The sequence below is a fragment of the Neoarius graeffei genome, chromosome 12 (assembly GCF_027579695.1).
Source record: "Neoarius graeffei isolate fNeoGra1 chromosome 12, fNeoGra1.pri, whole genome shotgun sequence".
Taxonomy (NCBI): Eukaryota; Metazoa; Chordata; class Actinopteri; order Siluriformes; family Ariidae; genus Neoarius; species Neoarius graeffei.
The window spans coordinates 4,529,636-4,552,113 of NC_083580.1; the positions used below are offsets into that span (position 1 = coordinate 4,529,636).

General features: G+C 42.5%; 1 protein-coding gene across 3 annotated transcripts in view; it reads right to left on the reverse strand.

The window, feature by feature from the left end:
* add1 (adducin 1 (alpha)) overlaps nucleotides 1-22,478 on the reverse strand; it is a 91,875-nt gene that overhangs the window by 34,572 nt on the left and 34,825 nt on the right. For 2 of the 3 annotated variants that reach the window (XM_060935385.1, XM_060935382.1), the window contains exons 2-8: nucleotides 19,917-20,125; nucleotides 14,162-14,324; nucleotides 13,880-14,031; nucleotides 13,630-13,710; nucleotides 2,472-2,621; nucleotides 2,211-2,354; nucleotides 2,029-2,127 (exon numbers count right to left, since the gene is read on the reverse strand). In XM_060935385.1, coding sequence (XP_060791368.1) covers nucleotides 2,029-2,127; nucleotides 2,211-2,354; nucleotides 2,472-2,621; nucleotides 13,630-13,710; nucleotides 13,880-14,031; nucleotides 14,162-14,324; nucleotides 19,917-20,111 — 984 coding nt within the window. In that variant the 5' untranslated portion in view covers nucleotides 20,112-20,125. Of the gene's footprint in view, nucleotides 1-2,028; nucleotides 2,128-2,210; nucleotides 2,355-2,471; nucleotides 2,622-13,629; nucleotides 13,711-13,879; nucleotides 14,032-14,161; nucleotides 14,325-19,916; nucleotides 20,126-20,936; nucleotides 20,956-22,478 lie in introns of those variants that run through there. The other variant, XM_060935384.1, reaches the window with a different exon arrangement.

Genomic DNA, 22,478 nt, shown 5'->3' on the forward strand with positions numbered 1-22,478 from the left:
CATCCTACACAGAGGCAAAATACTGGAAAGTAAGACTGGCATTTTGGGCAAAACTAGTCTTAGGAATTAGCTTTATGAAGTAGTGTGAATTTAAACTCAGGAATTGTTTAATTGTGCACACTGATCTTGTCTTCTACATTGCTCTCTCAGTTGTTTTTAAGAGATAGGTATTGCATGCTCTTTTTGCTATCCTTCCTAACACTGTTAATTTCATTATTACACACATTTGGATCTCATCAAGGTTTCAGTGGATTTAGTAATGTTATAAGCTAGTGGGTTAGCTGCCACGGCTAATTCTTTTGTCTCAAGGCAAGCCACGAGGTAGTCTCACCTCCCCCCAACACATAGATAAAATTCAAATCCCTGAAACACACCCACACCGACACACACACACACGCTCATCAAGTATAGAGATCTTGCATGTGACGTCACAGCCGATCCAGATTGTAACAGACGCCATCTTGTCGGTCAAACGCCATATTTCTGCCTTCTACTTCTGGTTCTACTTCTACCTTTTCTTCTGGAAAACCCTACTATATACAATTCTACTACAACGGCTGCGGCTACAAGCTCTCCCTACCTGTGCACGTTTTTTGTGTGTATTTTTGCGTGTTGTTCGTCTGTACCGGACTTCAATATCCACTACAACCGTATGGACTTACTGGACATTGGTTTCCAGCAGAAAATGACGGTTTGTAGCGATTTCCATCGCATGCACAACATTCCGGACGAGATAGCAAGACCAGCGGGGTCTCTGTGGATTGTTATCGGGTCTGGCAGGCAAAGGAGGCGGCGTCGGGAGAGGAAGCAAAAGCGAGGCGGCAGGCAGAGCCGGCCTGTTGACTAAGCCCAGAAAACAGCCACTCAAACCTCCACTGCTAAGCCTCTATCTCTCAAACGCCAGATCCATGGTAAACAAGACGGACGATTTGGAATTACAGCTGGAATTACCTTATTCTATTCTATAATCGGCTGGTCAGTGCTATACTAGATATTACTGATATATCTAGTATCAGTACTAGTAATACTTAAGTGACTTACCCGTCCAATGAGGATTATTTTCTTGTTTACAAGATGCCACATCTGAGGGCGGCTGACAAATCCTGAATTTCTGTAAAGATAACTGTCCAGAGATTTATAAGCACGCAGTGCTTCACCACTGAACAGCGAGGGAAAGTTAATGAGGTAATTATACACGTCTGGGTATTCCACCTCTGGCAGTTCAATATCCACTGACACGGTCGTGAAAACTCCGTCCGGTAATCGATAAGGGTCACTAATCTGTAGGTCGTTTATTTTAGACATATATCTAGTTATCTGTTCATTAGAAAAATGAGCCGTGTAGTCCGTCGGTTGAAATTGATCCATTTTGTACACGAGTGCAGCAGTATCCAGCGGTGTTTTTTACCGACAAGATGGCGGCTGTGTACTTTCCGGTCACGCGACTGCAAGATCTCTATATGACCATATTGTATATAATGTATTAAACTACTATTACCCATTTTTATCATTGTTAGAATAAATTCAATTCATTGTTAAACTGTGTCTGTGTTGCTTCTATATATTTTTGAAGTCATCCAATCTCAAAAGACCTCCAAATTGCCTTCAGTGTGCCATTGGTTGTAGCTTGGTAAGTGATACATTATTGCTGCATTGGAAGTGATCATAATAATTTGGAATATACCATAATTTAGCTGTTTGGTAATGTATTATTAAGCACCAAAATTAATGGTATTATTAATGAGACCGATTTAATGAGACTGATTTAATGAGATTGATCACTTAAGACCAATAGAACCCTACACCACGCTGGCACGGATCTTCTCCAATATACCACGCTGGCACGGACCTCCTCCCATGCACCACGCTGGCACGGATCTTCTGCATTTCTAGCCTGAATCATCTGCAGTCCACACCTGGACATTCTGGGCTGCTAACATGGATCTTCATCGTGCTGTGGACTGTGTGTAGATTTCTGTACAACAAATCCTCTACAGTGAACCCAAACACACAGAGATGGAGTGTTACCTGAATCTCGCAGGCTGTAACCAGATTGTGGATGTAGTAAAAAGCCTCTTCTACAGTTTCCCCTACTGACACCAGCCCATGGTTCCTCAGAATCAGCACCTAAACAGCACACACACACCCAAGCTGTATCACAAGACCTATTCTATAATCACTGAAGGAGGAGGTATGGTTACAGTAGCTACCTTGCTCTTGGGGCCGAGGTTCTTCTGTATCAGGATGCTCTCCTCGCTGTCCACCAGAATGCCATGGTAGTCATGGTAGGTCACCTCGCCCAGAGACAGGGCCTCGGGAGAAATGGGCAGTAGACCACACTTCATAGCTGAAACCTTGACCAGGACATAAAGGGGAAGGGTGCGTGAGAGAAGTTTGAGCAACAAGGACAACACTGCTGTGGAGATCTTGCATCAAAGAAAAAAAAAATAAAAAATACACAAGTGTGTTACCGCTGCGCCAGCAGGAGTGTGGATGTGCACAATGCACTTGATGTCAGGTCGGGCTGCGTATATGGCGGAGTGCAGGGTGAATCCCGCCTGGTTCACGCCCAGGTTCGTGCTGCCTCTGTCCACGATCTCGCCCTGCAGGTTGATCTTTACCTGGAAACATGCAGGGAAACAGAGGAAGGAAGATATCTGGGTAAATTCCTATCATTAGTACACCGTTATAAGAAAACCAATCAAATCAGTGCAGGGCTCGACATTAAAGTGCATATCACGGGTAAATTCAGGAGCGAGATCAGTGTAATTCTCCTATTTTATATTAAACTTTGGTCAAATATCTGTCACATTCTCTGCAATTTTTTACCTTGCGCAATACCAGAAAAATTCAGTTGAAATCAAGCCATTTGAGGCGAATTGGTCCGCCTCTGAAAAAACTTGGCGTTTGGATTTCCCGGCAAACACTGATTTTCATGACGTTGCATGCGGGGGGCCTCCCTCTGAATCCTACACCAGCGCTGGTTTGTTTATGAGAAAACGACCTGGTGGTTTTCTGCAAATTTCTTCAACGTTATCGCGTAATTATTAAAATGGTTAACAGATGTATCGTAGGAGGGTGTAGCAACACCGATCATGATGGGATTAGTACTCATCGTTTTCCAAAAGACCGGACAATGAGAGAGAAATGGGAGCGCTTGGTCTACACAGGCTGTGCACTGAAACCGTGCAAAGCTCTCGCAGCCTGCTGGCGCTTCCGCAGGTGACGTCACGAATCTGGCTCCAGACTCCCTTGGGATTTTTCCAGACGCGTTTTGTTATTTTGTTTTATTTTTTTCTGCTGTAGACAGATGGCCTTGTGCAAAATTACCCTTCTGGATGAGTGTGTAAAGGAACATACTTTCATATAAAAAAAAAAAAAAACGAAATTGGTCCAGAATATGCACTTTAAGCTCCGCCCGCTGGTCACTTAAGTGAATTCACATCTTTAAACTTTAAATCTGTTTTCCTTCAAAAATCATTTTACCATCACCACGTAATTATTAAAATGGTTAACAGATGCATTGTAGAAGGGTGTAGCAACACCAATCTTGATGGGATTAGTACTCGTTGTTTTCCAAAAGACTGGACAATGAGAGAGAAATGGGAGCGCTTCGTGTGAGGCACCCGGGGAAATTGGCTACATGCTACAGCATTATTTGTGGTGCTCACTTCACAAGGCCGGATGACTTTGAGAACTATTTGCAGTGGGAAATGGGCTTCGTGAGGCAACTTGATCTAAAAAAAAAAAGATGCAGTCCCATCTGTCAGAATGTCCAAAGCAACACCGTCTCCATCTGTGTCAGCGTCACCAAAGGAGCCGGCCGTGTTCGTCTCCCCTGACAGAAGGCCAAGTGCCGCATCCACTGAGGCCCTCGAAGCCGAAGACCAAGCAGAGCCGAGAAAAAGACCAAGAAAATCGGCAATTCACAAGTTGACTGTTGCCAGGGTAAGAAATCATTCTGACATCTCATTATATTCTTCATCCAAAGGTGAAGTAACATTGCGCTCAGGCGACAATTCCATATTTCAATGCAAAAATCGCTAGCTGCTAAACTTGGTCTACACAGGCTGTGCACTGAAACCGTGAAGCTCTCGCAGCCTGCTGGCGCTTCCACAGGTGACGTCACGAACCTGACTCCAGACTCCCTTGGGATTTTTCCAGACGCGTTTTGTTATTTTATTTTTTTCTGCTGTAGACAGATGGCCTTGTGCAAAATTACCCTTCTGGATGAGTGTGTAAAGGGACATTCTTTCATATTAAAAAAAAAACCAACAACACCACAGAATTGGTCCAAAATATGCACATTAAGGACTGCCCGATTGCCTGGGGCAAGTGAAACACGCATTCGGGCAGGTGGGATATGTCCCCGACATGCCCGACCAGGCAAGTTGGAATGAGCATATATTATGAACTAGCAGCAAAAAAATTAGCCTTTTTGATCTTTTATTATTTCAGTTCCTAAAAGCATCCCTCCCTCACTACGTATCTGCCATTACGTCTTGACTGTTTTCTTCGTCATGTACTACGTTCAGACTGCAACCTGAAACGACCCATATCCGATTTGTTGTGAAATCCGATTTTGTTAGGCCGTTCACATTACCAATTATATGAGACTTGCATGCGATCTCCAATATGAACGGAAAACGACCCAAAAGTGTCCCGCATGCGCAAATTGACACGTAATAAGCACATCTACGTAATACGTAAACCAAAAAAAAAAAAGCACACTCTTCAAGTTTGCAAGTAAAGCATGGAGATGAGGCGAGACCTGGCGATGTGGTTTTTGTGGCAGCGGCGGAACTCACACAATAATCTGATTAATGTGGGCAGCAGACTAATGAGACCGAAGGTGTCAAATTACTGGAAATTTCCAGAACAATCTTAGAATCTTGTAATACAGGATGGTTTAAGTTATAAATCAGTTATAGAAACTGTTTTATTTAATCAGGCTAACAGATCAACATCCAGGTCCCTACCAAATCCACCATTAGCTTGATCAATTCTATAAAAGTCTATTTAAATTCTGAAAACTGTACAAATGTTGTTTTCCACCAAAGAGGCGGGATTAGCCAACGCAGAATAGTGACGTTTGTCTCTTGTTGATGACGTGTAGGTCGCATGAATGCGACCTGACCGGTCAGACTGCAGTCGCATGTGAAAATAATGGATATGCATCGGAATTAGGACCACATATCCAAGCGGCCTGGGTCGCATGTGAAAAAAAATCGGATCTGTGTCGTTCAGATTGTCAATAACAAATCGGATACAGGTCGCATATGGGCAAAAAAATCAGATATGGGTCGTTTCAGGGTGCAGTCTGAACGTAGTCTTGGTTTCATTTACTGCTTTGCAAATTATTTTATATCCCCCCGCTGTTGTAGTATGGTACGCGTACTGTTTATAGACCCCGTGTGCATGACGTCACGCATCACGTGATCATTACAGCTGGGGTCAGACAGGCACCGTCTTTCATGAAAGCAGCTTAATCTGTCTTCATTTTTGCGCCGTTTTTGGTTGTTCAAACAGAAATAGATAAAAGGCATTCCCGTCTCCCTGCTCTCAAGAAAAATGTTCACAAATAGAAGCAAATGCTTGAAGAACAACGAGGAAATGAGCGGTTAAAGAATCAGAGGAGAGCTGCTCAGCCTGAAAACTCCAGAGAAATTCATGATTGTATTTAAAATGTATTTTACAAAAACAAAGTCAGAAGTGAGGATGGAAGAGTTTGCTTAAGAATCTCGTTTTAATTTTCTGCTCGCATTCGAGTTAGCGCTTTCATGAAAGTGTTTGGTTTTCTTACAGGTGAAGCCGCTTCTTTATTCGACACAGAAAACCCAGATTGGTTTCAAACAACTCGGGCATTTAAAAAAAAAAAAAAAAAAACCTCAACAAGGAGCGGCATGCGCGATAAAATCCTGAAAGAACAGAAGAGATTAAGAGCAGAGAGAGCTGGAGCTTTGTTTCTGTTATCAGAGGAACACAGTCCTGGGCAAAATATTTATATCTCTTAGATGTATCACGTTCATTATGTCTTCTTATTAAATCAAGTCATTAGTTTTCTTTTATTACAGACATGTAAAAGTTTTTTCCTTTACCTGACATGTTTCATAACATCAGCTGATTATAAAAGCACGTCACACACCAACATCCGGATGACCCTCTGATGAAGACGGAAGTTACACCGACAAAATATGTCAGGTAAAGGAAAAAACTTTTACATGTCTGTAATAAAAGAAAACTAATGACTTGATTTATATATCTTTTTGTGTTATATCATCCACCTCTAGGTTTATTTAAAAAAAAACAAAAAAAAAAACCACCACACTGCATCATGACAGACCAGCTGCACTGATTCAAATACAGGTTGCCAGGTCTGTATCAAACACCCACAACCTACTAACTAAATTTTAAACTCAAACATTATTCCTGTCTGTCATGACGCAGCACAGGTTTTTTTTTTCTTTAAACCTCGAGGTGGATGATATAACAAAAAACAAAAAAAACCCACACGATATATAAATATTCTCAAACACAGTACTGTTCAAAAGTCTTGGCACCCTGTTGTTTTCTTCATACAAACTTTGTTATAGATTTCCATTTTATGATTTCTACATTATCGAGTAATGAACCTACAGTCAGAGAATTCTACACAAACACACTGAACTTTACAACAGCTGCATGCGAAATGGAAATAAATCAACTAAGGTAGGAAAAACTATTTTGGATAGAATTGTTATTGTCTGTTACAAGTAAAAAGTAACCGATAACCAAACTTAAAGGGGAACAGAGGGCAATATATAGAGTAAATATAACAATAAAACACACATTAACGAACCTTATTCAAGACTTACAAAAGTTTTTTGTTCTAAGGTTGGAAAGTTATAGTGTTTGGAAAGTAGCTCGAGCAAACTATTTCCGCAGTTTGAACAGCCCGCCATGATATTAATTTTATCCAATCAGAATGCACGTTCATTTTCTCTGCGTAACACTCATGATGTATGTATGTGCCCAGTTGTGTTGGCTCATTGAGGCTGGGAATAGCACGTGTGAAATACCTGTTTCTGCCTCTTGCGACGATTTCGCAAGTCCACGGGTGGCGCCTATCTCATTGCAGCAAATAAATTCTGCTGGACTCGTGAGCAACTCCACGTTACATTTTCCGCACGAGCACCACGCCGTGTCACCTGCACGCAGACGCTCTGCCCCACGCTCGCCATGCCCATGGTCAGCATCAGTCTCATCCTCGCCGTCATCCGAGCTTTCTTCTCTTATTTCATCACCGGAGTCGAGAGTACCTCTCCTAGGTTCAAACTGGTACCCTTCTAAGCCATAGCCTGCTTGCAGTGTGTCTTGCGGGATCTCTTCGTATGATTCGACAGAGCTGTCGCTTTCACTTGATGCGCCCGACGCCATGATTACACGCTTATCGCCTCTATTTCGGAGAGTTCCGCTAGTGCAGTGGGTAGCGCTGACGTCACGGTCTTTTAAAAATGGCGACTCTTGTGCGGTTTAGCGTATAAAGTATTATATTTACAATTACCAAGATATTTCGTTGTTTTCTAGTATATAAATTTGATAGAATACTTAAGAATACGTTACTTTGTCACATCAGCAACCGTATATATTATATTTTGTACCCCTTTAATAATAAGCTTGATCAATAACCAAACTTCAACTCAATGTGTGATCTTCATTTTATGTTGCAATTCACAACTATTCTATGGTTTTCCTAAAAAAAAAAAAAAAATGTAGTACTCGCAAAATAGGCGGAAAAGTGATAATATCGGGAGAGCAAGTAGAAATCAACCCCCCTTGTCCCCCAGGGCAAGTGGGTTTAAAAGTTAATGTCGAGGCCCTGCAGTGACCGAGCAAGACATGAAATGGAGCTCCACCACAAAAAAGGGATTCATCAACAGTTACTGTTGTAATTTTTATCCTTTTATAGTTACATTTAATGTTGTGGAACATCCAGGAGACAAGTTCGAGTCAAAATGTGCTTTTTTTTTTTTTAAATAAAAGGCAGTACTAAGAACACAGTAAAACAGACTTCTTTAAAAGAAGCCCCATCAGCGAGGTTTAAACTGTTGACGCGTCCTTTAAAACACTTCCTCCTAGTTTACACAAGAGGGCAACAGTTAATGATAGAAGATCCACACACTCAATCCTGTGCCACAAATTTACGTCCCCAGTTACTACGGAAACAGCAGCATGTTAGAAGGAGCTCATTCGTATAAACTGGAACTGCAGCACATTCAGAGCTGCTGCACTAGAAAATGAATCAGCGCTGATGTGCTGATCTACTGATCATGCGCCTTCTGCGTACTTGTGTACTGATGAGCAGCAGGAAGTCTGCCAAGGCAAATTCGTCTTTCGCAACACCGTGACTAACGCAACACGAACTCGGAGATGACTTAATGATAACGTTTTACTCCACTCAATAGTTTTAGATTTGTGGATAATGAAGGGGTGTCTGTTTAGTATTCAGAGGCGAGGGGAAGGAAAAAAGGCGACATAATAAAGCTGATTGGGAGAGAGAGAGAGAGAGAGAGAGAGACACTCCTTCCACAATGACTCGGCAGAAACAAGGTCTCAGAAACCTTGCTATGCTCACATTTGAAAAATTATGCTCATAAAAAAATAAATATAATCTAAAATACATAAAAATGTATTCAGTTTACAAAGACGCACAGCTTTCCTCTGGAGTTACGAGACTGCAGTACTGTAGCCAAGACTGGAAACAATGACACATCTGCATTCTTTAACCAACTGTTGCGTAATTAACAGTTATTCCACAAAATCGAGTCGTACATGAGCCGATAGCCGACGAGGCACGTAGCACCGAGATTGAGTGGAATAACTTTAATTCTATCCACATTCACTGGATTTTGAGAAACCGAGCTTTTTTTTTTTTTTGCAAATTCGATAAATAAAAACTTTATACAAAATGTCCGACAAAATCATTTCCGCTTGTGAAATTTGTGAAAAATACTATAATAATTCTTGGAAAAAAATGAGCTCTTACTATCAAATACTTTTATTCCATATTTTGTTGCTTTTTTTGGGGGGGGGGGGGGGGGGGGGGGTGTTTTCGAGTTTTTATTTCGTCCTCGGTTGGTTCATTAACACGCGCCGCCATTTTGTTTTTCTCTACTCACGGTATATGAGCTGATAGCCTAGTAGCCAATCAGAGTTGGTTGCTCATATCCAGTGAATAGGATTAAATTTTTTTTTGGGGGGGGGGGGGGGGGGGGGGGGGGTGTCAAAATACAGAAAAACCTAGGAATGAATAGGGGTCAGGGTGCATCAGTTGTCCCCAAAACTGAAAAGTTCCTCCGATCATGATGCATTTTTGTTTTTATGTTCCTTTTGGTAAGAAAACACACTGGGTGAAATATTTTGACAAAATTCAAAAGTTTAATGGTGGCACCAGGAGCTCAAAGTTATGGAAAAAGCTGCTATTTTATGACTTTTATGACAAAATTTCGATCACTTTTCATGAAACATTATGGCACCTTATAGAGTATACCAAATATCTTAGATACACATTTTTAGTACATATTCTAAATATATTATCAAGCACAGTTTGAGTTTTAGCTGTTCATTGAATCATTGTTCAACTACTTTTAAACAGTACAAATGTATTATGAATCACATTAATGCTTCTCAATCCCTTGCAAAGGTTCTTAACATGATCTCTGGCTCACAAGAAATCAATAAACGGAGTCCAACATTGTGATTCAAACCTTACGCGAAAACATAAAATAAGCATTTTTTGGCAAAAAATGAACCTCATGGTGCCACCATTAGACTTTTGAATATGGTCAAAAAAATTTTACAGGATGTCTTTATTGGTGAAAAGGAACACCCAAACAAAAATGCATCAGATTTTATGAAAGTGAGGGCAACTGATGCACCCTAATAGGGGTGTACAAACTTTTGACTGGTACGGTGTATATACTACAAATCACTGATACTGTATAAATCACTTAAAGGTGCCCTTCCACCAAAAACGTTTAATACTGGCTCTTTTTGAAATACCATAGTTCACTCAGAGTTGCATGCTGCATGCGAAAATGTAATTCTACTCCCATTCCCTGTATTAGCTAATGAAAGAAAATAGTCGGAAAAACGAGCGGATCTGGAAAAGCCATACGATCTTACGTCACTTCGTAAATTAGTATTCATGGCCTCGCCCACCTTGGCTTGCGACCGCCCACGGGAAGGAAGTTTGGATTTAAGTGCGAGGACAGATAGCAGAGCCAGTGTTGCCAGATTGGGCGGTTTTAAGTGCATTTTGGCGGATTTGAACATATTTTGGGCTGGAAAACGTCAGCAGTATCTGGCAACACTGAGCAGAGCCTATCTGGTCAGTAGCTAACGAAGAGGACCTAACAGCAAGTCGAAAACATGTCTGAACAAGTTCGTGCCTGTGTTATTTGTGGCAGTAACACATCAACGTTGCATTTCTTGCCCAAGATAGAAGAGGTGAAGAAGAAATGGCTGGAATTTATCTTTGGAACACCACCAGCGAAGTATAATGCAGCGTTAGTACTGTGTTCTGATCATTTCAACCACAGTGACTTTTCAAATGTCGGTGCCTTCGGTAGTGGTTTTGCTTCAAGGTTGCATTTAATCCCTGGATCTGTACCGTCAAGACGATCGACCACCAGCTCACAAGCTGTAAGTAAAACATGAACTTTTTGTTCGAAGGTTTTTGCTCCAAAACAGCATGTTCATATTCTCCACGTTAGCATGCATGACATGGTCACAAGCTCGGCAGCGATGAGAGTTTTCCGCTTTTTCTGAGTAAAAAAAACGACCTTTTTATATTATGCCAAATCCGTTGAGAAATGTTTTTTATTAATTTCAGGGGGTTGGGGTATGTTCCTTCATGCTGTTCAAACTTTATTAACTCCAACGATGTTTACACATTATTTGTAAGTCGCCATCTTTAGTCTCGTTTAAATCTCGTTGAATGTGATGTAAAATTCGTGTTATCTACATTGTTATTGGTCAAAACATCGACGTCGAGACCATAATAGCCAATCAAAACAGTTTTTACAAAGACACTCGCATTCATTTTTTTTTTAAGTCACTCGTTCATTTTATTCGTTTGTTTGTTCAGTAAAAACCCAAACATTTGTTGAATTTTTCTTATTTCTTCGCGTTGCACCTCAATGACATCAGCGCGCGGTATTTTTCCCTTAGCGGTTTGTTCCTTCTCTCTCGCCGTAGTAAGACACCCACATCCGCTTGTTCTGACTCACTGGAGGTAGCGCCACAGTGCTGTTAGCCAATCAGAGGTAACACGTTTACATTTCATGAATATTAATGAGTAAGAGCTGAAATCCTGTCGTTCTCCCGCCACCCACTCCTCCACCAAACTAGAACAGCCTGAAACAGGAGAACCACAACATTTTTTTCACCAAAACCGGCTCACAGGGCGTTCATTCATACTAGAGACCACCGCACAATTAATGAAAAAACGGTGCAAGGAGACCTTTAAGGATTTAATTTGCACTTTAAAAATCTACCTCTTCCCTTGGTTCAATACACATCATGTATTCACTGACTATACACTACCGTCTTTGTCCATCTTTTGTTTTGTTATACTGTACCAGCTTTTATGTTGGTATAATAATAAATAAATACCCACAGAGGTCATGATCCACCAAATAGCAATATATTTTTATTTATTTTTTGGAAAAAAAGCAGTAATGATCTGTACACTGCAAAAAATGACATCTTAGCAAGTGAAAATATCTGGAACACGGGCAAATTTCTTTAATAGTTCTTATTATTCTATCCACATTCCCTGGATATGAGCAATCGTGCATTCTGATTGGCTACTCTACTACTAGGACATCAGCTCATATGGAGCACTTGCATGTGACGTCACAGCCGATCCAGATTGTGACAGACGCCATCTTGTCGGTCAAACGCCATATTTCAGCCTTCTACTTCATTCTGTTTCTACTTCTACCTTTTCTTCTGGAAAACCCTACTATATACAATTCTACTACAACGGCTGCGGCTACAAGCTCTCCCTACCTGTGCACGGTTTTTATGTTTTTTGTGTGTATTTTTGCGTGTTGTTCGTCTGTACCGGACTTCAGTATCCACTACAACCGTATGGACTTACTGGACATTGGTTTCCAGCAGAAAATGACTGTTTGTAGCGATTTCCATCGCATGCACAACATTCCGGACGAGATAGCGAGATCAGCGGGGTCTCCGTGGATTGTTATCGGAAGCAAAGCGAAGGAGGCGGCGCTGGGAGCGGAAGCAAAAGCGAGGCTGTAGAGTCGGCCTGTTGACTAAGCTCAGAAAACAGCCACTCAAATCTCCACTGCCAAGCCTCTACCTCTCCAACGCCAGATCCATGGTAAACAACACGGATGATTTGGAATTACAGCTGGAATTACCTTATTCTATTCTATAATCGGCTGGTCAGCGCTATACTCAATACTTAAGTGACTTACCCGTCCAATGAGGATTGTTATTTTCTTGTTTACAAGATGCCACATCTGAGTCGCTGACAAATCCTGGATTTCTGTAAAGATAACTGTCCAGAGATTTATAAGCACGCAGTGCTTCACCACTGAACAGCGAGGGAAAGTTAATGAGGTAATTATACACGTCTGGGTATTCCGCTGGCAGTTCCATATCCACTGACACGGTCGTGAAAACTCCGTCCGGTAAGCCATAAGGGTCACTAATCTGTAGATCGTTTATTTTAGACATATATCTAGTTATCTGTTCATTAGAAAAATGAGCCATGTAGTCCGTCGGTTGAAATTTATCCATTCTGTACACGAGTGCAGCAGTATTCAGCGGTGTTTTTTACCGACAAGATGGCGGCTATGTACTTTCCGGTCACGCGACTGCAAGATCTCTATACCGTGAGTCGAGAAAAACAAAACGGCAGAGCGTGTTGCTGAACCAACCGAGGACGAAATAATAACTACTCGAAAACAAACCCACCCAAAAAAAAGGCAACAAAATATGGAATAAAAGTATTCGATGGTAAGAACGTATCTTTTTAAAATTACTTCTCAATAATTCTTATTATAGCATTTTTTCACAAACAGCTCCTGTCATTTCGCCGGTTTCTTTACATTCTATGCGGAAATGATTTTGTTGGATTGTTTTTACCTATCGAATTTGCAAAAAATAAAAATGCTCAGTTTGTCAAAATCATGGCTTATAGACGACTTGGTGCTCCGCGCCTCGTCGGCTATCAGCTCACGTACGACTCGATTTCGTGGAATAACTTAGCTATACATCAATTACAATGTGATTTTAAAAACTTACAGACTTAAATTTTCTTATTCCACTGACAGATAATTTTGCTTCCATCTAAAAATAAATCCTTCAAATTCAAAAACTGATTTTGAAGACGATTCAAGATGGCCGCCCCGTAACACTCAGCTCTTGTATATTGTACACATCAATCGATGACTGATTCACTTCCTGGATTCAGAGTCGATTGTTGTTTTCTCGCCATCATTCTGTTTAAACGGACGTGAAAACATTACATACGGTCCAAGAATAAAATAAAATGAGAGCATGGGAATCGGATCAGAAAACGTGTGTTCAAGAAAAATAAAAGGGGCAGGGCCTTACCAGACTGGAGGCGGAGACTTCACTGTACAGAAGTCCAAATGGGACAATCAGAAAGCGTTCCTGCTCGGAGTTTAGTCTGACCTGAAGGGACACACACACACACACACACACACCCCACTTGTTAACTCCCAATACTTTGAAGCAAGTTTGCAGATCAGGTCACAGATCATTTAAGGAAGCTCGTGCTCCATGAGAACGTGTGTATGTACACGCGTGTGTGTGTGTGTGTGTGTGTGTGTCACACACTCACAGTTAAATGATTGTAGATAAGCTGAGACCAACCAAACAGGTCCGCCAGACGGTAAAAGGCAGCGAGTTTACAGCGCAGCAGCTTCTCTCCTTTCTCATAAGCGATGGAGTCTGAGCCTCGGAGATCATTCACTGGGGTCACCATCCCCAGACCTACACACACACACACACACACACACACGAGAATTCAACACCTTCTCCTGTGCTTTAAAGGGATCATCAGCTTGACTCAGATAAACAAGTGCTGAGACAAAAAACTGTACGTGTGTGTGTGTACACTGACTCATATTGAGCGCGGCCATGCCTCCCTGCGGGGCGGCGGGGTACATGGTGGGCACGCTGGTGGTCATGAAGTCAGCGATCTGCTGCAGAGCCAGCAGGCTGGTGGGGTTCTTCCCCTTCTTCATCTGATCGTGGATCAGAGTCTCCAGCTCCTCACAGAAAGCCTGCAACACAACCACAAAGTGTAAACTCTTCAGTCTGAGCTCACCAGCCCAAAACACAGACTCAAAAAAAAAAAAAATTAAAATTCACCGGCGCCGACTTGTAGGTGCACGACAGTTTCATACACAACAGCGCACGAGAAATGCCTCCTTAGCTGCCGAAGCATTTTGTTCAGGAGGTCAGAGCGACGTCGTGCTGAGCTGCCTGATCGACACAACGCCAGTCTCTTCGTGACGTGTAAATTTGCGAATGCAGAAGCAGCAACGTCAAGCAGATTCCCGTAACCTGCTTAATACACAGTTTGAAATTGCGAGCTAAAAAACAAGTAACGGAAACGTGAATTTAGGAAACAAAAAGCTCAAATGTAACAAAAAAAGAAATTCATACACTCACATGAGGTGGGGGTTCTTTTTTTTTTTTTAAAGATGGTTCAACAAGGCAACATTTCACTTGTTTAGTATTTAAGCCGTGGTGACTGCGATGGATGCGATCGGAATCACTATGGCAACATTTATCAGGTTTTGGAGATCCGTCTCCATGTTTAAATGGAAAGACCATCATGTAGACAAGTAAAAAGTAGAAATTCATGATTCAATTTGTTTCCTGATACTGGGTTCATGATATTTTTTGGGGAAAAAAAAAAAAGAAACTTTTCTTACCCAAAAAAAAGCAACATCTATTTTCCTATTCAGGCTTTTGTTTTTCAAATTTAAATAGAGGTCATTTCAGTCTCATTTCCGTGAACACTTTTCATAGAAGTAAAAAAAGAGGCTAAACTGCAGGCTACTAGACAAGCCAAATTAAAACATTTAAATTGCATTAATTTAACAAATTTGTCAGGTTTAGATTGAAAGTTCATAAACTTCAGAATGTCAATGCATAACTTCCCATAGCCTACGGGTATATGGAATAAATTTGCAGAACAGTGCAAATGCTTTAACCAATGCATTAAACAATACATTAAGGTTTACAATAATAAACAACTGAAACAATGGAAAGGGTAGTTTGCTAAATTACAGCTACTCAGCACAGAGATCCTCAGGTGGGGTTTACATTAGACCGTATCAGCGGATCATCAGATTAACGTTTTTAAAACGATTAGTGTGCACACAGCAACACCAATACACGATTCGCGTGCACACAGCAACGCCAATACACGGATACGCTCGGCTCCGCAGGCATCCTGCGCTCCAAATCACTCCGCCCTGAACAGCGAGTGCCCTCTGGAGGGTGCGCACTCCGGCCTTGCGCAGCTCACAGAGCACGCGAGTGAAGTGAACAAGCTGTGATTCGGGACTGAGCCGCTGTGTGTGTGATCCCAGCGCATATCACTTACCACTTGCAAGTGGAAGGATGGCAAGCCTAAAGACAATCATAACTACACAATGGGCAGTATTTGCATCAGTATTTTCATACTTTTATACTCTTTAATGAAAGGTGATACAAGGCGGAAGTCCGCGCCGTTTTTCAGCAGTCGTGTCACATGACCAACGCCAGCGAATCAGGAAGGTGGATGTCACAGTGACGTTGTCCAATGACGACGCCAGCTAGAGCTCAGCACAGCGTATCCGCGTATTCTCAATGTTTACACAGCACCGGACCAGACACGATCTGGATTGAATACGTGGACCCTGGCGGATTCCCGTTTCCCGGCGTTTTAATGTAAACGGACAGTGCATCCGCGAAGAAAACGAGACAGATACGGTCTAATGTAAACTTGGCCTGAGGCTTTCAGAGCAGCAACGATGCCATCATACAAGGAAAATAATGCATTACCATGATCGATGCTTTTTCAATTCATATTGGAGCATACCAAAGCATCTCTAGGCAAATCAACTCAACACAGCAACCTGTCAGACGCTCTGGTACAGCTGTTAACATCCTCCTCAGATCGACACGACCAGTCTAGCTTGCCACTGGTATACCCGTCTTCTGCAGGAACCAGTGCAGGAATATTCTCAACTCTTAGCAAGACCGAGATATGATCTGAAATAGTCATCCCATAGTTTATGGGTTGTTTTACAATCAGGGTACAAAGTTTGTGTCACAGGGGTCCAAAATTCAAATTGATTCAAACTGGTTCTTGTACCAGTTTTTAAGTGAAGGACAAGTTAAAGAACAGATTTCAGGTAATTTTTCGACGTGTGTATGGTAGTTTTGTGTAATCTGCTATAAGATGGGAGAAACAAATGAAGTGATTCTCGGAGAAGACTTTTTTTTTTTTTTACAATTCGGAATCCACTACTTCCATAGTGCTTTTAAATATAAGGCTGGAAGCTTTGTGTTAGTTGTCTCTAAGATTTATGTCCCGATATCTTGACCACATTTTAGGATGAAAATAATCATTTTAGATGTGTTATTTTATATTGAAAAATTAGCTGTCTCGGAGAGGACTTTTGTTTTTTTACACAATTACATACCAATTTGATCAAAATAGTCTGAAAACTTACTGGCATTCAACATTAAAACTTAACTATGTTTCCAATGATATGGAACCAAATATCTGTTTTATGGTATAAAGAATGATTTAAGTGCATCCCTTTTGTGGTCAAAAAAGCACTTTTTCTAAATGACACGAGTAATTTTGCTAAATATGACATATATTGCCATACATTCACCAAAAATAACCTCATCAAATTTTTTTTTGCATGGTAAATAGAGCTATCACAGGGCTACAATAAACAACCAAGTTTATTTAGTCAAGCCTTTTGATATTGAAGATAATAAGTGTTAAATGTGATTTTTAGCTTGCGTACCCTGATTGTAAAACAACCCTTATCTCTATGTTATGAAGGGAGGAATGGGCGTCTGCAGTACGTATACAATGACCAAGCCAGGAAGTCGTGTGCCAGGCATCGCTAATATAGGTAAAGCTGTTGTTTGGCAGAAGCCTCTGGCTTGATAAAATCAGATTACTGTCAGTACAAAACTGCAGCAGTTGTTCTGCAAACAGAGAGTTACCATCTGATAAATCAGCATTAAAATCACCCATAAACACGCAGGTTGAGTCATAGTTTTCAATAAAAGAGTGCACAAATGCTCGTCTGTTCATATATTCGTCTTCAAACTGTGCAGACTCATAAGGCATATAAATGTTCATAATTGTAAATTTCATTTACATCCAGTAAATTTAATTTCATCCAGTATCTGTTGCCAGATACTGCTGAAGTTTTCCAGCCCAAAATATGTTCAAAACCCACCAAAATGCACTTGAAACCGCCCAACTGGGCGGGATTCCTCCCAATCTGGCAACACTGCCAGTATTCCGGAGGGGGTCTACTAATAGCTATGCCGGATCCAAAGACAGTCCTCCTGTCAGAACATGTGTTGTGAAACGACATAAGATAAAGGTACGTAGAGCTATAGATTCTACATGATAATCATAAATGTAATCATAAAGTCGGCGTGATATCAGTCATGTATTTGCTTGTGAAAGCTTGCGGCTTTCATGTAACTGCCGCCTAGCAACGAGAGGCAAAGGGTAAAGAGGGTAGGCTATCATAGATTCTATTCGGAAGAGATCAACACAATTCTAGACTCCCAGAAGAGGAAGAGCTAGCACTAGAGAGTTCACCGGCGTTTTCATGCGCCATTTCCATTGAGTAGAACCAGAGTAGAACAGCCAGTGAACCGCAGCGTGTTCTCCCGCTGACGTCACAACATGGCCACGAGCCACGGACCCAGTTTTCTTGCGCTGTGCAATTAAAAGTTGGATATTTGCGTAACAGCTTCTTTTCACGTAATTATAACAGAAATCTAACATGTTTGCCATGTTGTATAGTTTATTTAAGAAATTGCATAGAGTCATGTTCGTGTCATCAGCCCTTTAAGTGTCGAACACGACATTTCACGTTTGTAAAATAATCATCTAGAACCTGACTGCTGTTTCACAACACGCTGTAGTTTAGCGAGTGCTGCTGCTCCTCACAGCTGTGATGCTTCGAAATGACACGATGTAACCGAAGTGTCGCAATATTTGGCAAAATAAAGGGCATGAGTTCCATCCTCCTCCCCTCTTCTCTCTCTTCTCATTTCTCCTTCGATAAAGAGCTTCTCATTCTCTCCGTTCCCACCAGCATGAAGAAGCTGATCTTTATGTGCCAGTGGTGAGACAGCTCCATAAACAGCGCGTTATTGTACACACGTCTTCGCCCTGACTGTGAGAGCTAACCGCCGACACACACACACACACGGAGGTTTAGTGTGAGCTGAAAACACTGCAGCCTCTCAGTCCATGAAGAGAGTCTTGTTTAGTTTTATCACATGCTGATGGGAAGAGTGGAGGGAATTATTCAGAATACACTCGCTGACTTTTACACGCAGCCTGTGCGAACAGCGTGAGACGCATCATCAGATCACTGCTGTACCTTTCCCGTCTCTCCTGAGATCTGGTGCTTATAAGAGGAGGTTTGGTAACGCATGCACCAACGTCATATCATCGCAGTAGTAATTCCTGTATTACTAGATAATTTGTTTAACAATCGCCAATAAACTAGCTAGCGAGGCCATGTGCATGCAAGAGGAGGTAAAAACTGACAGCATTTTTACTGTAATTATTGGTACTAACGCGCTAATACACGTATGAGTTACTTTAAGTGGAGGAGGAACAGCTGTGTAGTTGTGATCAGCTGTGTGAATTTGAACGGCGGCGGTGTACAGTCAGGTTTCTGGCGTTTAAATCAGTGGCTTGTAAAATCTCCGTGTCGCCTGAAGCCCAACATCAATCAGTTCAAACGCCGAGCTTAACCACAGTGCTGAGTTTCCCAAAAACAACGCAGCACAAAGATAATGGTTAAATGGTAGAGCGAGCAGCACAATGAACACTCTCCTAGTTAAGACGCTCTTAGTGTTAAGAGGCTTTTGGGAAACCCAGCCCAGTTCAGTTTCTCTCTCCGTCTGCCTCTGCCTGCCTGCCTGCATGTCTCTCTCTCTCTCTCTGCCTACGTCTGTCTGTCTCTCTCCGCCCACGTCTGTCTGTGTCTCTCCCCGCCCACGTCTGTCTGTGTCTCTCCCCGCCCACGTCTGTCTGTCTCTCTCCCCGCCCACGTCTGTCTGTGTCTCTCCCCGCCCACGTCTGTCTGTGTCTCTCCCCGCCCACGTCTGTCTGTGTCTCTCCCCGCCCACGTCTGTCTGTGTCTCTCTCCGCCCACGTCTGTCTGTGTCTCTCTCCGCCTACGTCTGTCTGTGTCTCTCTCCGCCTACGTCTGTCTGTGTCTCTCTCCGCCTACGTCTGTCTGTGTCTCTCTCCGCCTACGTCTGTCTGTGTCTCTCTCCGCCTACGTCTGTCTGTGTCTCTCTCCGCCTACGTCTGTCTGTGTCTCTCTCCGCCTACGTCTGTCTGTGTCTCTCTCCGCCTACGTCTGTCTGTCTCTCTGCCTACGTCTGTCTCTCTCTCTGCCCGTCTGCCTCCCTGCTTTTCTGTCTGCCTCCCTGTCTATCTGCCTGTCTCTCTCTCTCTCACGGTGGATTTTCCTGCGCCCCAGTGAACTGCCACTTTACTATAAGATTACAGCTGTGTATTTGTTCAGGTGTTCGTGCTTTCCTGTGCTCCCTGTGTGTTTTATCAGTGTGTGTGTGTGTGTGTGTACGCTGACCGGGCTCTGCAGGATCATGGACACTCTCTTCCTCTGCTCCATCATGTTAAAGTCCTGCCGGAGGTCGGGCGCCATGTTCCTCTCTCTCTGGTACTCGGCGCTGCTCTCGTCCACGCGGTCGAAGTAGCGTTCTTTATGGGGCGGGTGTGTGGGCGGAGTGGCCGCCACCACCCCAGCGCCGGAGTCTCCGTTCATCCTGCGGTCTGCACCTGTGACAAAGACAACATGTCAAAACGCCAAGCAACAGAACGAGATCACATCGCAAAAACTGCTTTCCCTCCTATTAAAGAAAGAAAGAAGCCGTGTTGTCCTGACAAGCAGCTGGATGTGAGCCGGATGGTTATTTGGTCACATTTTCCCAGGACGTCGTCTGACTGCTTGAGCTTTTCTTACTCCGATACTTCAATTTTAATTGATTTACCCAAACCCTGGCACTACAGGAGTGTTAGTGTATCATGACACCGAGATCAGCACCTGCAAGTCCGATCTTTTCTAGAGCCGACTCAAGTGCGTGGTTAATTTCAATACCAGGTTGCGTTACAGCCCGGCTCCGCCCCTTCAGGTCAGAAGGAAGCTCTGCATCGATTTCCTGAACGCTCAATTTCCTGCTGGTGGGCTGGATTTCAAAATATCGTCTCTTTCAGCACAATAAACAGAGATAAGATAATAAACAAAATGGTCACGCTGTGCACACGGATTACACACACACACACACACACACACACACACAGAGGACTGGAGCTTTACACGATTATTAAAGCGCACAGAAGAGCAAATCCGGCTGTGAGAGAGACTAAAAGTTTTCAAGAGCTTTAGAGTGCATTCGTGAGCATAATGTGCTTGAACACAGTGTCCATTAGCGCTATTAAAGAGCCGGGGGGGTGAAAGACAGACTTTCTCTGAAACTATAATCTATCGCACTGCCTCGGTTCCAGCCATCCAGGACGACTCCAGCGCTGCTATAACAACCACAACCCCACACACACACACACAGTGTAGAGCTGAGCAGCAGGAACTCACCACTCAGGCCAATGTTAAACACTGAAACACAACGCTGCAGCTTCACTCCATCACCACGTCCGCTGTTTACTGAGGAACCGCGAGATATTTCCAACACGCTCATGAATAATGCACTTTTGTACAGATTACACAGCGTACACTGCACGCTCTACTGAAAGGTCACATGACCAGACATTCAGCCTGTCTCACTGCCGCTGACCCTGTGCAGAGAACAAGACAAAGAAAGAAAGGCAGGCAGACAGACAGAGGAATGGAGAGAGAGAGAAGGGGGGCTGAGAGAGAACAGAACGACAGGCAACAAGAGCCAAGAAAGAGAAGGAGAAAGAAAACAAGATGAATGGAGTGAGACAGAGAGAAGGGGAGAAGGTGTAGAGAGACAGAGAGAAACAGTACAAAACATACAGCGAGACAGACAGAGCTAGTTACAGACAAACAGAAAGTGAGAGAGAGAGAAAATAAGGAGAACGAGAGTAAAATGTACAATGACCATAATGACGGAGTACAGAAGAGGAAAATAAGCATGACAGATGAGACAAAAAACAAAAGACTGACAGTGTGAGAGAGACACACAGACAGACAGAGAAAGACAGACAGTATGACAGCGGTATTGACTGATGGTGTATAATGGGTTTGGGGCTGTTTAGCTCCTGCACCTGCTCAGTTTTTGGATTAATGCCTGCTGTGTGTGTGTGTGTGTGTGTGTGTGTGTGTGTGTGTGTGTGTGGTTTCCGTGTCCTATACACCTGCAAACACTCAATCTGCAGGACAGCAATACAGCAGCATGACTCGGGTTTAACACGACCGTTCACCCTCTGACGTCAAAAGGACAAAAGATAAAAAAAAATTAAAAACCAGGATGAAGGCAAGGCAAGTTTATTTATCGAGCGCATTTCATACACAGTGGCAGTTCAATGTGCTTTACAGAGGTAAAAGCAAAACAGTAAACAATAGAAAATAAAATTACATAAAATAAATGGGGAAGAAGAGAGAAAAAAAATAAGAATTAAACAGTAATAGAAATAAAATAATAAAATGAAGTAAAAGTTCAGTAAAAAATAGCAGAATAAAAGTTAAGTAAAAGTTTAAAGCATGCAGAGACTGTAAAAGTTAAGTAAAGTTTAAAACGTGTAAAGATGATGATATTTATCAGTTAGCAGAAAGCATCTGAGAACAGCTTGGTCTTTAAGCCATTATTAAAAAATGTTCTGTTTCTGGTCCACCGGCTGGGTGAGTGCCGTTTGTGCGGTTGAAATGTTTTTTTTTAACGCCGGTTTTTTGACAATTTTTTTAAAGACATTTTTGGTTTTTTTTTCACCTTTATTGGATAGGACTGTACAGACAGGAAATGAGCGGGAGAGAGAGAGACGGGGAGGGATCAGGAAATGACCTCGGGTCGGAATCGAACCCGGGTCCCCGGATTTATGGTGTGGCGCCTTATCCACCTGAGCCACGCAGCTGAGCATGCTCTGAATTAACAACGACAGCGGTCTGCAGTGGGGCTACACAATTACACACTCAGCCAACATTTCTCCATTTGTGTAT